General features: G+C 37.7%; 1 protein-coding gene across 1 annotated transcript in view; it reads right to left on the reverse strand.

Moving 5' to 3' along the window:
- Positions 1 to 9,099, reverse strand: part of LOC145673117 (uncharacterized) — a 107,480-nt gene extending 98,381 nt beyond the window's left edge. The window contains exons 1-2 of the mRNA XM_081742501.1: positions 8,590 to 9,099; positions 376 to 551 (exon numbers count right to left, since the gene is read on the reverse strand). Coding sequence (XP_081598627.1) covers positions 376 to 551; positions 8,590 to 8,705 — 292 coding nt within the window. The 5' untranslated portion in view covers positions 8,706 to 9,099. The remainder of the gene's footprint in view (positions 1 to 375; positions 552 to 8,589) is intronic.
- Between the last annotated feature and the right edge of the window lie 7,066 nt (positions 9,100 to 16,165).

A 16,165-nucleotide genomic window follows, 5' to 3' on the forward strand; every position in this document is an offset into this window, starting at 1 on the left:
GAGTTTTTATATATATATTTTATATATGGAGAGTGAATTTTCCATAGCAAGATCAACAGTTAAAAGCATTCCTTGTCCTTAAGTTCGAAGTAATTAACAGGCTTCCAATATCTAAATAATTTTGTCACTCTCATATACAGGTTCTTTGTCATTGGATAAGCATGTTTTGTACATATTGTTCCCGGCATTTTAGTAAAGAGCAATTATTTTGCAAAGAAGGCTGTTTTACAAAACTGTCTCCCTGGACATAGCAGACATACGTTCTCACTTCCGTTACACGTAGCAGATCAACGTGTAAAAAAGTTTCAATGTGAAAAGTTGTGGATAAGCAAACACTGCTGTTAACAGTAACTAGAAATAACAATGAGCACTTACCTCCCTGAACGTTTTTATGTAACACTGATAATTCTTTATGCATAGCTAATGCAAGCCAGGACAATATAATGAGCCAACACATCAAAACCAAACCAGCTGATATTAATCCAATGGTTTGGCCTTTTATACCATAAAATACAACAGGTGACTGCCGTGTGGAATTCCGTCGCAACCGTCTGGAAAAAAGAAAGAGTGTACAAATGAGTGTAATTACACTATGGTACTGTAATATAAGATACTTTGCAATATTCACTCGAAAAACATTTGGAACTTTAATATGAGAAATGTATAATGAAACTAAATTAAATCTACAGTTTCTTATCTCACATTATAGTTTTAGAATGAATATATTCTACCTATTCACTCTATTTACAGAGGGCACGGTGGCATCACATGAAGGTACAAGAATGCGCTCATCCCTTGTAGAAGGTAATTCATGGTTCGGTCACATATCATTTGAGTTAGTAGTGCACAACAGTTTACCTGGGGGATCTTCCATTTCGTTACGCCATCTTCATACCTCGAACTTTTAACTTATAATGCAATTAACATCCAACTCCTGTTGCCTATATGGCGTATACATGGGACGATAAACTAAAAGAATAATTTAATTTCGCTTTCTATATTCTCTTCTAGAACTTTGTACAATATCCAAACCAAACCACTTAGCGCAACAGCCCCTTTTTTATACGTCTGAGCCGCTGTAACGCCATCTATTAGCGACCGGCTGAACTACGTCCAGCCTAGCGACGAGCGGCCTTGTCCTGTCTCTAAGACCTAGAGATGGGATGGGATTTTAGATTTCTGGGCTTTCGGCATCAAAGGGCATTTAGCCCTTCACGTTTTTTAGGGATGACGTCCCTCGACGAGCACACAATCCGGGGAAAGGGAAGGAAAAAAGGATTAGGGAACGAAGGAAGCAGCCTGAGACCTATAAGATAGGTACCACCCCGACATTTGCCTGGTGTGAATGAGGAAAACCTCATTCAGGGTGGCTGGCCTGAAAAAGAGTTTTACACTATTCGACCAAGTGCCTCCACCGGGAATCGACCCCGGGAAGACATAGTGGCTGCCATATCTTTTATTCACGTGACTATGAGAAATATACCAATCGATTACCAAAAGAACTAAATAGCTGAACAAAGTAATATACGTGAGTGTAAAAAAAGTTCATGCGTAGTTTTCGAGAAAATATAGGAAAACTAATTCCTTCGTAAATCTAAAAAGTGATGCTGTACGAACTATGCAACTTATTAAAGTGAAACTGGCACTGAAATAAAACCACATTAAGCTCTTCATTATAACATTGCCACGACGACAATACATAGTACGGTTAATGTAGTATAGCCAAAAATTATGATTCACTCTTGTACTTTATTTCTTGTGTAACTACAATATTGTCCAACAATAAGTTTTAATCGATATATCACATCGAGATTAACAAAATTAGATACTTGTGGATAAATTCTCCATGTAGTATCGACATAAAAAAAAAAAAAACCTAACCTAACATTTGTAGCCCAAAAAAATTGTCTTCCTTGGCTATAATAATTGAGTTTCTATTTTGCTGGAAGAAATTATTATTTATTTATTGCATATGTTCCAAGTCCCACTGTTAACTAACAAATTGCATGAAAGGAACATTATGATTAGGGAGTGCTTATGAGCACAAAGTAAATAAAATGTATATATATATTGGTGTATTAAAGCGGATTGTCAGCACATCAGAAGGAATGCTCTACCACGCATGTGAATGTAAAACAGTGTCTGAACTGTAGTCGCTAAAATATCCTAATTCAGAAAAACTACCGACAAATTTCATGCCTAGTCAAGATCACGATCAAACTCAACAGGAATTGCTCTAATCCGTAAATGTAGATCCATCTCAACCAATTTTCGAAAGAAGACCGCGAAGGTAATGATACACGAAGAGTTAAAAAAAAAAAAAAAAAAAAATGCACAACTGAACCGCGATTCAAAGCCAAATCCCCGGCTTACTATTCAAACGCGTTAACCACTACACTAAAAACCCCTAATGTGGTTCGATGAGCCACGTTTTGTTTGCAGTCAAATGACGGAAGGCGTCGAGTGCATCGTAAGTCTAATAAGCATTTCAATCACAGTGTACGGAGGGTGAAATTCAAGATGGAAGTGGCTCTGTGATTCATTTTCCGTACCTTGACTTTGGCCCTCTTAACGCATATCATCTGGTACATTTCGTTAAAATTAATCAACAGTCACCTATAATGTGCTTTGGAAAACCTAAAAGGATTATTTATATTCCTAGCATAATTTCAGCACCTAGGGATGCGTTCGAGTCGAGTAGAGACAGAATTTTCCTGACAAAATTCGAGTCGAGACACAGCTTTTCCAATAGAAAAATATATATTTTTCGAGTCGAGACATCACTTTTACAGCACATTTTCGAGTCGAGACAGTCTCAAATCTTGTCTCGTGCGCATCCCTATCAGCACCCAATCCTGTTGTCTTCGACGGCTAGTCAGTAATAACAACTTTGGTTTTACACTTTTTTAACGTTTTATTCAACTTAGTCCTTTTTCTACCCAAAACATTAAAATTAGCAACAAATTATTAAAATTTTCGTGACTACACACACTTAGAATCAATACAGGGCAAGTTAAAATGATAGACCCAATTTCAGAAATTCACTCTGTGAAATCTAATAAAACATGTTATTTTGAGACGTGTGTTAAGAACAATAAACTGTCAAAGTTAGCTAGCTTCAAATATGTCAAAAGTGTTCTATGTGATCATGTCGCGTAACACAGCACACTTCAAGCCTATATCCTGTCAAATCTTTTGTAGCATGTTGCGATCAATATTAGCAATTTATTTCATGCTCGCTGCTGACTCTTAGCGGTAAAAAGTGGAAACTAAATCTTGAAAGTTAATTTTTTGTAGCGCAAGTTTCACCATAACAGATCTTTATTAGATTTCACACAATACATTTCTGAAACCGGGTCCATCATTTTGACTTGCCCTGTATCCTCAAAACATGTTTCATAAAATATGAAAAATTCCTTATTTCAAGGACTATTGAATAAAATGTTAACAAAATATCTGTGAAGCCGATAGCCTTTATTACTGACTAGCCATCGAAGGTAACAAGATTGATTGCCAAATTACACTATGAGTATAAAATTCCTTTTAGGATTCCAAGGGCATATGATAGGTGAGTGTTAGTTAACGAATTAACATGTTTATTGAGTTCTCTCAGTGATCAGCGGCTGTCATTTCTCCAATCTTCATGATGAATATGCACTGGACACTCCCATCACTCAAGGTGGCAGCAGTAATGCTCAAAGTGAAGCTATGATATCTACTAATGAGTGACTGGAATCACATCGATGTGACAACTTGCAGCATCTTGTTGAGTCACTTCCAAACAGAATCTAGGTTTGTTTTACGGAGGGACTAGTCTCTCGTCCGGTGTGCTGTTTTACGGAGGGATTAGTCTCTCGTCCGGTGTGTTGTGTTTAAGTCTGGTTGCGTTAAGTAACGGTACAAAAAACATATGTAGAAACTTCACTGCAGATTGTCTGCTGTGCAAAATTATTTTCACATGTAACTTTCGATTGCTTACACGAAACTTTCTTTTTAATACGAAGTAGTTGAATGCATTATCTAAAACGTACACAAAAATCCATCAATTCTGATAAGGCAATCGACAGTTAGATCAGAAAATATTACTGTACACCGCACAATCTTTAGTGATATGATTGTATAATTACTTCATTAAAATTATCTTACTGATTTATAATTTTTTAGAGTACATATTATGGATACAAAAATCTGATTTCTATTCCTACAAATACTCTATTTGTGAATTTCCATTCAATTAAGATGACTGAACGAAATTTGTTTTATAACCCATTGGAAACAGTAGGAGACCTACAAAACCGAAGATAGGAGAATGGCACACTTTAAAGTCATTATGAGTTAAAATAGGATATGCTAGTGTGTGTGCAGTTTTTTCCCTCTATTTTATGGAGGATTACATAATAGCTGAGTTTATATTATTAACATTCTATCTCAATACTTTAGTTACAGATATATGTAAAATATATATATATATATATATATATATATATATATATATATTCCTTATACATTCGGCTTTCTGTTAAATTAATAGAAAGGTACGTATTCCCCCTCCCCCTTTATGTTGGGACAATCTTAATCTGCACGAAAATTATACTTAAGTGTACTTTACAGAAAATTCTTACAAATCAACCTACTTATCACAAACCACTACCTTGAAATATCTTCGATCTCTGTTAACTAAGGTTCTTAACGGCAACCCCTTTATGATTTTTGGTTCCAAGCCAAACCCTATATTCACAGAAAAATGAATTTCGGTTCCAGAGTCACAACCGATTTTCTCAGAAAATTAATTTTGGTTCCCGACCAGAACCGTCCTCCTACAAAAATAAATAAAATAAAATAAAAATAAACCACTTTTTTAAAAATTAAAAACTTTCGCACCCAGAGCAGATCTCCAAGAAACTTAAGAATCAAATTACTTTATCTGTACTGTCATAGATGGACGTATTGCACTGAGATTGCTCGGGCTCGGTATCACTTCTCTCACTTGCATTCGGGCTCACTTCTCACAAACAGGCTCACGCTCAGCTCACGGATCTCAATTGAGCTCCGCCTCGGGATCACTTCTCACAATTACGTATGCGCTCACGCTACGGCTAGCTTCTCTCAATTGGGCTCGCGCTCACTCCGGTTCGCTTTCAATAATGTTAATTGACATTGCGTTCGGAATCACTTCTTTTAATTGGGGTCATTCTCCCTAATCTGAATTGGCCTCGCGTTCACTCAGGCTAGCTCTTAATCCTGCTTGGTCTCATTTCTCACAATTGGGCTTGCGCTCATTTCTCTTATCTAAGCTCGCGCACACTCGCCTCTATCTCATTCTCCCAACTGAGTTCACACTCAGGTTCATTTCTTTCAACTGGGCTCACGTTTGGGTTCAATTCTCTCAAACTGGCTCGCGCACACTTTTCTCAATTGGTCCCCCGCCATTCCCACTTTGGTTCACTTACACTAATCTCAACTGACTTCGCGCTCACCTCTCTCAAATGAAATAATACTCTCTAAGCTGAACTGGGCTGGCCCTCACTAATCCCAGTTGAGCTTGTATTCACTCCCATTCGGCCTCACTTCTCTCAATTGGGCCTGTGCTTATAGAAGCTCGCAATCATTTTTCTCAAGTGGGCTCACGCTAATTCAGGCTCGGGTTCACTTCTATCAATTGGACTCTCGCTCACTAATCTCAATTGGACTCGCTTTGATTTGCACAGGCTCCTTTCAATTCGGCTCGGGTTCAATAGCGCTCGATGTATTTGGTTCGATTCCAGCTTGCTTCAAGTGTGCTTTATGCGCGCAAACACCGTCCTTGAGAGTTTTCTCGGACTCATCACACTTCCTCCCTCTATTTCAACCATTATTATCACCTTCTCCCTTAGCATTGGTTAAAACATCGAACTACAAATTTCATTTTTCTCTACTTCATTGTCTTCAACGGGATTTTGCAGACGTGTCTAAACTCGCTAGCTCAGCGCTTACCCGTGTGGGATTCGTGTTCAACCATAGTTGGGCTCAATAACTGAACGGGAACCCGAACCATATTGATGACTGCGAACCCGAGTGAACGCGAGCCTAATTAAGGAGTGCAAACCTGAGCATGAGTGAGCAAGACCTTCAGTAATATTAGTGAGCGCGAGCCCAATTAAGGAAAGAAGCCTGAGCCCAACTGAAGTTAATAAGTGCAAGCCTGAATCCCAGATAAATAGGTGAACTTGAACCTAACAGAGAAATGAGTCTAAGAGCAAGTGAATTCGAACCCAATTCAGATGATGATTTTGAGTTCAGCTTCTCTTTCAGCAGCGAGGCTATATGAGATGTGGGCCTACAGCTTAGCGTGGATCCGAACTACATGAGCTCACGCCAAAGCGCACACACTAACCGCTCTGTCACGAGGAAGCTCTAAATTCAATTGAGAGAATGAGTCTGAACGAGAGGCCAATTGAAATTAATGACCACAAGTCTGTGTGAACTCGATCCCAGTTGAGGAAAGTGGGCTCAAGCGCGAGTGAATGCGGTCCAACTAAAAACGTGAGTTCGAACGAAAGGGAGCATAAGCGCACTTCAGAAAAATAAGCGAGAGCACAGACCCAGCGCCAAGAGCACAGACCAAGCCCCAATGAGCACAGACCAAATTAAGAGCCTGAGGTGAGTGAACGCGAGCCTAACAGCAAGAAATAATCCCGAGCGCGAGCTCTATTGGCAGAAGTGAGTCCCAGTGCGAGTGGGCGCAAGTCCAATTGCGAGAAGCGAGACAGAACGCGAACCTACTTGAAATTAGTGACAGCGAGCTCAACTGAGATTAATGAGCTCTAGCGTAAGTGCGAACCCAGATGAGAGAAGTGATCCCGAACGCAATTAGAATCGAAAGAAGTTACCGTGAGCGCAAGTAAATGCGAGCCCATTTGGAAGAAGTTACGCTAAGAGCAATTGAAAGCAGTGAGCCTAAGCAGGAGAGCGAGCCCCTTTTAAATTAGTGCGCGCTAGACAAACTGAGACAAGTGAGTTCAAGCACGAGTGTCCGCAAGGTGGATTGAGAGTAGTGAGATCGGGTCACATTAAGAAATAAGCGCGTATCCGAGCGACCTCAATGCAAAACGGTCGTCTAGGTTTCCGAAAATTGGTTCTGGGCAAAGAACCAAAATTCTTTTGACACAAACGGTTCTGGGTGGAACCGAAACTATTTTTTCCGAGAAAATCAGTTCTGGAACAGTAATTAATTTTGGATGGCATTTAGTATCTCCCCCAAATCCACACATAAGGTAACTTAAGTGTTTTATGCCATATACTGTGTTTTGGGGTTAAGTTCTGAAGGTGGTCGTCCGTTTCTAGCAAAAGTTTTGAAATTTACCGGGAAGAAATTAATAATTTGCTTGTTTGTATGCTTGATAATGTATAAGGAGAGCGAAAGTTGTATTTAGTTTCTTATATAAACGGTTCTAAACATTGAACTATTTGGCAAGCGGAGGGAACTATTTGGCGCAAGGTTTCTTCATGTTAGGATTATGGGAAGGTAATGAACATTTGTTTTGTAAACATGGCTGGTGATATTCAAAAAAAAACCTATTGAAAGTAAGTAAAAGTCATGGCTTAGTAAACCTAAAAATAAATTGTAGAAAATGCAGTAAGCAAATAACTGTAAAGAAACATGGAGAAAATCATACTTTTCAATGTAGCCGGTAACATTAACAACATGGCGGCAAGGTACTAGAAGACAGGTCCCTCTTCCCATTTAGGTTTAATAAGGACAGAAAACAAAATGCCCTGCGGGACTCTAAACCGCCTTCCCTCGCTCGGCAATGTAATGGTATGTGAATTAAATATTAAACTTTGGTACACAAAGAAAACAATCATTACTCTTTTAGCCAAAAATTAGGCGGACGACTAACTTCCGAATAAATGCCATGTTTTGCGCTATCCTTGTTTGTGTAAGCACCGTCGCTGCTGCGCCTGCTCCCTACAGACGCAAGCCCTCGCAGCCGCTCGGGTCCCCTGCTGCTCTCCTGCCCTGACTCAGTGAAATGGCATTTGTGCTTTTTAGTGGCCACCTAGCACAAGGTGGTTAGTCTTTCGCACAACAGTTCTTTTTAACGTAAGTATACTGAAGTCCTCCGAAAGTGAGTCCGCACAGAGGAATAGAGGTCTAATCTCTCATCGACGGCTCCGGAACCGATACTTGGGCCAGAGTCACTACCAAATGATTTGGTGGAGATACTAAATAATTCCTATTCAGTTTTCTGTGGATATAGGTTTCGGATTGAAACCGAAATTCATAAAATGGTTACCGTTAACAACCCTAGTTTTAACCATTCCAACATAAATCTCTGATCTGTTCGGAGAAACAGGTTCATAATATAATTGTTTAATCTGAATTGATATAAAATATTCTGTATTCTCCAAACCGTTAATAGCAACTGCAAAATATATGCTATAATGAACCTTTCGATATGTATTTCTTTTTTCAAGTACAAGAGTAAATTTCAAAATGATCGTTTTCGATAAGACAGATTTCTTGTACAAATAATATACAGCAAGCTATATTGCACCAAGATCATAACTGAGCTACTACGTGAAGATACGTGAGTGACGCTTTAATACCTTTTCATTTTCTTTCTTTTAGGAGGAACTACAAACTCCGGAACATCTGAATCTGAGTCACTGCCACTTCCGGACATCCCCAACAACTTGAGAGATTCTTTATTGTTATTTTCCATTTCCAACGAACTACAACAGCTTTCTCAACCATGTCAAACTCTGATTCTGCGTATTGCTTCACTATAACATGCAGCAAAGTTTACCTGTGGACGGACTCTACAAAAATATACACAAATGCAAGAAATGTTCATGCCACTGAATTGTATTGTCCTTTGCAAATCACCCAAATGGCACTACGTGATTGACTTATAAATCGTGTTCACTGAAATTAGAGTAGAATTTCTACTCAAATCCATCATTAAGCTACAAAATAACACGTTTGATGTGGATATCCAACTATCCATATTACTTTATACATTTGTTTTACGCTTTATATGTAGTGCATGCTGTGTTTTGGTTCACCATAGTATAGTCCCTGTGCACCTGACAAATCTCACCAAGTAGACATTGCGCTCAAAACGTTTCGTTGTTCACTTGTTTCACTTTTTAAATTCAATAATAGATTAATAGATGGCAGGAAGATGGAGTTCATGTTCTCAACAATGTAGCTTGTTTATGGAATCAGTGATGCCAACCTGTGATAAAAGTCACGTTTCGTGGGATTTTTGACTGTTTTTCCCGGAAAGGAATAAAGGAGAACATACATGCAGTGGTCGAAGTGAGACGGTATGCGGTGGTATAACATACCGCCTCTGTGTTTTCAATAATGAGGACATACTGTGTCTGTTTTTTCAGTGATCAAGACAATATTTAAATAACCAGCATGTTGAGTCAAAATCATAAAATATATCGCCTGTTTTTTTTTTTTTTTTTTTTCACTTCGAACTCTGTACATATGAGATAATCCACATAACCAATAACATTCTTTAAGGCCGGGAAGTGGAAAAATGAGATGAAATATTTCAGTTTAACGTCCCACGATTATGATCTTTAGGGTAAGGGGCTCTATTACATTAGGGAAATGCTTGGGCTACCGGTGGTGCAACTGGTGGCGACACCACACTCTCGTGTATCGTCCACCAGTGGTGCAACCAAAACAAGATGAATATTTTCATGAGAAAATGTCTTCAGTGAGTGAGAACATGCTTCTCCTTCCCCTCTTGATAAAAAAAAAGAGGAGGTGAAGAAAGAACAAAGTGTACGTACGGGTACACTCAACATTGATGACAAGTCAAGATAAAGGTCTATATTGCACACTATTCGATGATCTTTGTGCGGATGACACTGTTTTTTAATTACAAATAAAATCCTCAGTGTTCACTTTATAGTCTATTCCTTTAAAAATCCGGCTTTTTTTTTTTTTTTTTTTTAAGGTAAATTATACACTTTCAGTCAAGCAGCTATTGCATCTTCCCTATTTATCGTAGGATCATGGTTCATTCCTCGTTTTTTTTTTTTTTTTCATAATAGAGCAACCTTTTAAACGGTGCTATTTACATTTCCGTATCATGTCCCTGAGGTGTGAAATTTTGAGAGAAATCGGGATTTTTCTCTGGAAAAAATTTAAATTTTCAGCCCTCCTGGACACCCCTGTGTAAACCAGACATCTGAAAATCAACTTAAAAATACCAAGGTGTGTACTAAATATGTGTTTGAATAGTAAGGGCAGGAAAAATATTTACCAATGATCCTCATAATGCCCCAGATTTCCGCAAAAGACCCTGATCTCAGATTTAAAAAAAAAAAAAAAAAAAAAAACTAACTTCCTGAGACTCCTATTATTCTAGGGTCATGCTTTGTACCTCATTCTCTTTAGAATAGAACAGCCTTTCAAACGATACTATTCACATGTCTCCATCATGTAAATGAAGCGGGAAAATATAGAAAAAGTGGAATTTTTGGTTAAAATATCTCTTTTCTTTATATTTTTACCCTTCTTAACCATCCTACGCAGAGATCTAAAAAATAATAAATAAATAAATGCTATTTGGTGGCTTAATATTTGTGGAAAATTTCAATCTATTAAGTGCAAAAGTAAGCCTTCCATAAAATAATAAAAAATAGGCCTAACAAAAAGTATTTTTTTTTTAAAGTTAAGACGTCATCACCTCTTATGTCTCGACGCAGAAAGGCGTGAAACCATACGTAATGTGTTATACAATGCCTCTAGTCTAGAGGCTCTAGAATCGAAAAAGTAGACGAAAAACAAAGTAAAAAAGCTTTATTGGTTCTTTTTTTAATCGAATAATGAAGACACTACTTCAGTACCTAAAAATAGATACTAGAACTTCAAAGGATTATCAGTTTGCCTAAGGCCTACTTTTTGTCTTGGGAACCGGTCAAAACCCCCACACTCAAGAAATGTCAAAACGCCCACACAAACGGTCATAACCCCCACACAAATGGACAAATCTCCCAAACGCACGAATGGGCAAAACCCCCACAGCCAAAACCCCCACACTGAAGAAATGTCAAAACGCCCACACGATCGGTCATAACCCCCACACAAATGAACAAATCTCCCAAATACACGAACGGTCATAAACCCCACAGCCAAAACCCCCACACTGGTAGTCGGTCATAACCCCCAACGGTCATAACTACCACACAAATGGACAAAACAGCCACACATAGCAACGGTCACAATCCCCACATAAATGGACAAAACCCCCACACAAATGGACAAAACTCCCACATGCAGAAATAGTCACAACTGCCACACAAATGGACAAAACCCCCACACAATCGGACAAATCTCCCACACTCTGAAATGATCCTGGTTGAATGTCTTGCCCTTGTACTTTTTAATAACATTTTTTATTCCACTTAAAGTGATGTTGCAACTATTCTTCTTGGGCGTCATAAAGAACCGCAACAAAGACGTGAAATGACGATCATTTCAGAGTGTGGGGGATTTGTCCGATTTTGTGGGGGTTTTGTCCATTTGTGTGGCAGTTGTGACAATTTCTGCATGTGGGAGTTTTGACCATTTGTGTGGGAGTTTTGTCCATTTATGTGGGGACTATCACCATTGCTATGTGTGGCTGTTTTGTCCATTTGTGTGGGCGTTTTGACATTTCTTGAGTGTGGGGATTTTGGCTGTGGGGGTTTTGACCTAGACCCTTTGTCTTCTCCTCTAGTTTTCTTCATTGCATTTCCGCCACCACCTTCATTGTCACTTGCCATTTTCTCGCGAATCAAAGAAGAACACTACACAGAGTGACAATATATTGCGGTCTGATGAGTCACAGAGCGAGCGCCGATTATCAAACAAACAACTCTTGTACCTACTACTGGTGGCGCGACCAGTGGCCTAGTGTAATACGCTATGTTAAAAACAATGACCCAAATGCATTCCGCGCCACCAATGGTTGCTCGGGCAGTTTGCTGAGCTCGGCGACCAACGGTCCACCGATTTGTTGGTGGCGCCACCATTTGCCCTAGTGTAATAGGCTCTATATTTCAATGCCCCGCCACGTGCTCCGCCCACTGGTTGCTCCACCAGTTACGCAACCAGTGGCCTAATGTAATAGAGCGCTAAGGCAAGTTAATTATAATGGAAGGATTAGTGGAATGAGAAAGTAGGAAGAAACGGGAGTACCCCGAGAAAACCCACGGATACGATGTTGTCCAACACAAACGTACTTAGGCCGGGATCGAACCAGGAACCCCACGCAACAGAGGCAAGCACTCTACCACTCAGCCAGAGATGACGTGGGTCAATGAAAATTTGACCTACCACCCATTGTGATCCACGACCCACCGTGACCCACTCCGACCCTCCATGAACCACTCTGATCCACCAATACCCATCGTCATCAACTCTAACCCATGATCCACACCCTCTTCCCCACTGTTTAAAGAATTTACACTTGTAATAAAACAAGGCTGTGGAATTATCACTAATCAGAGTTTTCAATCGCTCAAGCACCGCTCTGTTACAATACCGGTGGATCTGACCTTCACGATATAAAATAGTAAAATGTTTGTCATAGGCCAAATTACAATGAATTTCAATTTATTTATAATATATAATTATTTTCTTGTTGAATTACAGGTACTTTTCAGTGAAATTTGAGAATCTCAAATCAAGGTATAGTAGACCAACGTAAATGGGAGAAAGTGTAAAATGTTCCATATAATTAAGCATATCATAGAAACTTAAAATTTCTATGTGATTTCTATGTAATTAAGCTTACAGTACAAATTTTATGTCTATTTTTCTCACAACTTTATGGCTTGATTGCCTTGTGCTCTGAACGCTCCATATAATAAACACAAGCTTCAGCAAAGAGAGCAGTGGATATATAATGCGAAGCACTGTTTTCTCTCTCTCTCTCTCTCTCTCTCTCTCTCTCTCTCTCTCTATGAATAATTGTTTCTTGTTTCTTGATTTGTTTCTCAACTAATATCAACTGTTTACAAATCAACCAACTACCAATTTCCCATACATAGAAAATGCCCCCTCCCATAAAAGAATTTAAAAGATGTTAGAACACGTTCTGTTTATTTTTAACAAAGAGTTAATATACTGAATCTCAGCTCCGTAAGTTAAACGGCTTGTGAGATACTCATTTTTTCGTAAAAAATCGGACTCTCACTCCCTCCTTAGTATGTGTATTATAATGAAAACAATATGATAACGTCCCGGCTAAGATCGGGGTCTAACTAGATAACAAAAGTGGTTTCATTTGGCTTTGCAATTTGGCCGTGATGATCACGCACACATATTTACATTTTTTTAATATAATAATTCCTACATTACAGCCTATTTTTTAAAAAATCTAGTAGTTAGCTCCTCTAAAAACTCACATACTATATCTTGAAAGCCAAATAGTAAGTCTTATTGATATTATTACAATTACAAATATCAATATCCAGAAGTGCCGGAAGTTCTTTTTTTCACTTAGTTAGATATATTCATCTCAGATAAGTAAACAGAAACAAACAAAAAAAAAGGAAGAAAAATGGAGGCCTTGAAAGTAAAATGTAGACAAATTCATCAGTGTTCAGAAGATGCTGTATACAATGGACTGAAAAGAGTGGGTCGGTGGGTCCTAGTGAGTCGGTGGGTCGCAGTGGGTCACGTCCTATTAACCCACGACGCACGGACCCACTCACAAATCTTGACTTACTTGAACCAGGGGCGGACCCAGGGTGTGGCGATTGGGGCAATCGCCACCCCCAGAAGAGGAAACTTTCTTATTTTATATATAAATAAAAATAATAATCCCAGAGTTTGGAGCTCTTAAAAGTAGCTCTAAGTAGCAGCATTACAATCCACCGCCTCCCCCCACCCAGAAGTCCGTCCTGGATCCGCCCCTGACTTGAACACAGAACCACTCCATTTCTGCACTCCCGCGGGATGTGGACGTAATGAGTCATCTATAAAGGTGAATTCAATGTTTGTTATCAAATTTTGGTTCTAAGTCTTTTCTTGGTTATCTGGAAATTGCATGCAATTGCAAAAGTGTTTTGTGGAGCGATTTAATTGTGTGTGTCTCAAAAATTAAGAACCAAAGGAATACCAAATTGAGCTCTGGTATTTAGAAAAAGAAAAAGAAGAAAAACAAAATGAATGAATGAAAGAACGAAGGAACCAAAGTAAAATATCAAACGAGAGACAAATCAACTTACAAACGATCTACATAAAACAAATGGAGAATGAAGCTTTTCTAGTAAATATTAAGGGATGACACAAAGGCATGATGTAGATGCCTTTGCATTTCCGAGCCGAGAAAGGATTTTTTGCCTGGGATTTTTTTTTTTTTTTTTTTTAATATATCGGACCTTATGCAGAGTCGTTTTGACGTAAGTTTAGCGTCATAGTAAAGACTTGACTACTGCAGGAAACATACATATGTTAGTCAAACTGTTTAGCATGGCACCAGAACCGTAGTGAGACATTTCAGGAAGTAGAATTCGGTGGTCGTAAAGAGAAACAACTTTTGTTGTTACACTACACTGAATTTTTATCTAGCTGCTTAGACAGACCATTACAACAGCCAAAAGTGATAATTATGTATTCTTTTACAAATAAGAGCTGTTTTCAAGAGACTTATTTTGGCCTTTTATTTATTTATTTATTTATTTATTTATTTATTGAAACAGAACACAACAGGTATTATACCCAATTACAGTGTTTATCTTTCATGAAATAATATATTTACAATTTCCCTTTTAAACCTTGTGAGATAATCAGCATGAATATCTATCTATCTATCTATCTATCTATCTATCTATCTATCTATCTATCTATCTATCTATCTATCTATCTATCTATATATCTATCTATCTATCTATCTATCTATATCTATATATATATATATATATATATATATATATATATATATATATATATATATATATATATTTAAGAGTCTGTTGTAGGTTGCACTAATCCTCCATGTTTGCGATTTATTTAGAATATTCGTTCTTGCTTTTGCACAATAAAAGAAGGTATAGTTTTCTGGACGTGTTTTTCTACCTGGTACGTTTTTTTGAAAGCTCGAAAGCAAATCGTTGCAGTCTAGCTTATTATTAAGTATCTTGTATAAAAATATCATGTCAGATAACGTTCTTCTTTGTTTGAAGGTTAGAGTTTCAAAATTCCTATTTAATGAATTAGAGTTTTCAGTGCTTGGGAAAATGTTTGTTTCCTTATATACAAGATATCTAAGAAATTTGGACTGGATTTTTTTCTATTTTTAGTGTGTTAATTTTTGTATCTGGGTTCCATACTAGCGTCGCATATTCGAGTTTAGATCGAACGTAAGTTTGATACAATTTTTGAAGCGTGGCAGGTTTACGAAACTCCCAACTAATTCTTAGAATAAACCCAAGATTTCTGTTCGCTTCATTTACGTACTATGTTATCAATATGATATTCAAATGTAAATTTCGTATCATACATTACTCCTAAATCATTGACAGTACTTACAACGGGTAGTTGAGTCTCATTAATTGAATATTTAAATTGCACTGTTCTTTTACGTTTTGTAATACTCATGATTTTACATTTACTAATATTTACATTCAATAAATTACTCTGACACCATTTCACAACTGAATGTATATCTTTTTGTTAAACTTAACGAAACTATCTTTTGTTGGTATCAGATTCATTTGGAGAAGTTATCGAAATTTATAGTTAACTATTTACATCAATACTATCGATAAGAAATAAAATTTCAATACATTAGAAACTATATGATTTTAAAATTTTCGAAATCCAGTAATATTTGTAAATTTCTGTAATTTTATTCTGCATGTGACCACACAAATAGCATTTTCATTTCGATTCTTTTACGGTAAAAAAATATTTTGTGAAATGTAACGGAAATTCAGAAGAAGCCTTCTTTGCGAATTTTTCAAAGCCTTCATTCTCACTGTCGTGATTAATCCGGTTGGGCAGAAAAGCGTAATTATCTAAGCAAACTCATAACCATCAAAACCCCAAAAACGTATTTCAGACTTTGGTGATTTCTAATTTTGAAAACGGTCCTGCGTACGCTATAAGTCATTATTCGGCACTTTGTATATGATTACATTATCATTAGTAGGGCCCGGAAGCTGAGGA

The sequence above is a fragment of the Thermobia domestica genome, chromosome 16 (genome assembly GCF_964235325.1).
Source record: "Thermobia domestica chromosome 16, izTheDome1.hap1.1, whole genome shotgun sequence".
Taxonomy (NCBI): Eukaryota; Metazoa; Arthropoda; class Insecta; order Zygentoma; family Lepismatidae; genus Thermobia; species Thermobia domestica.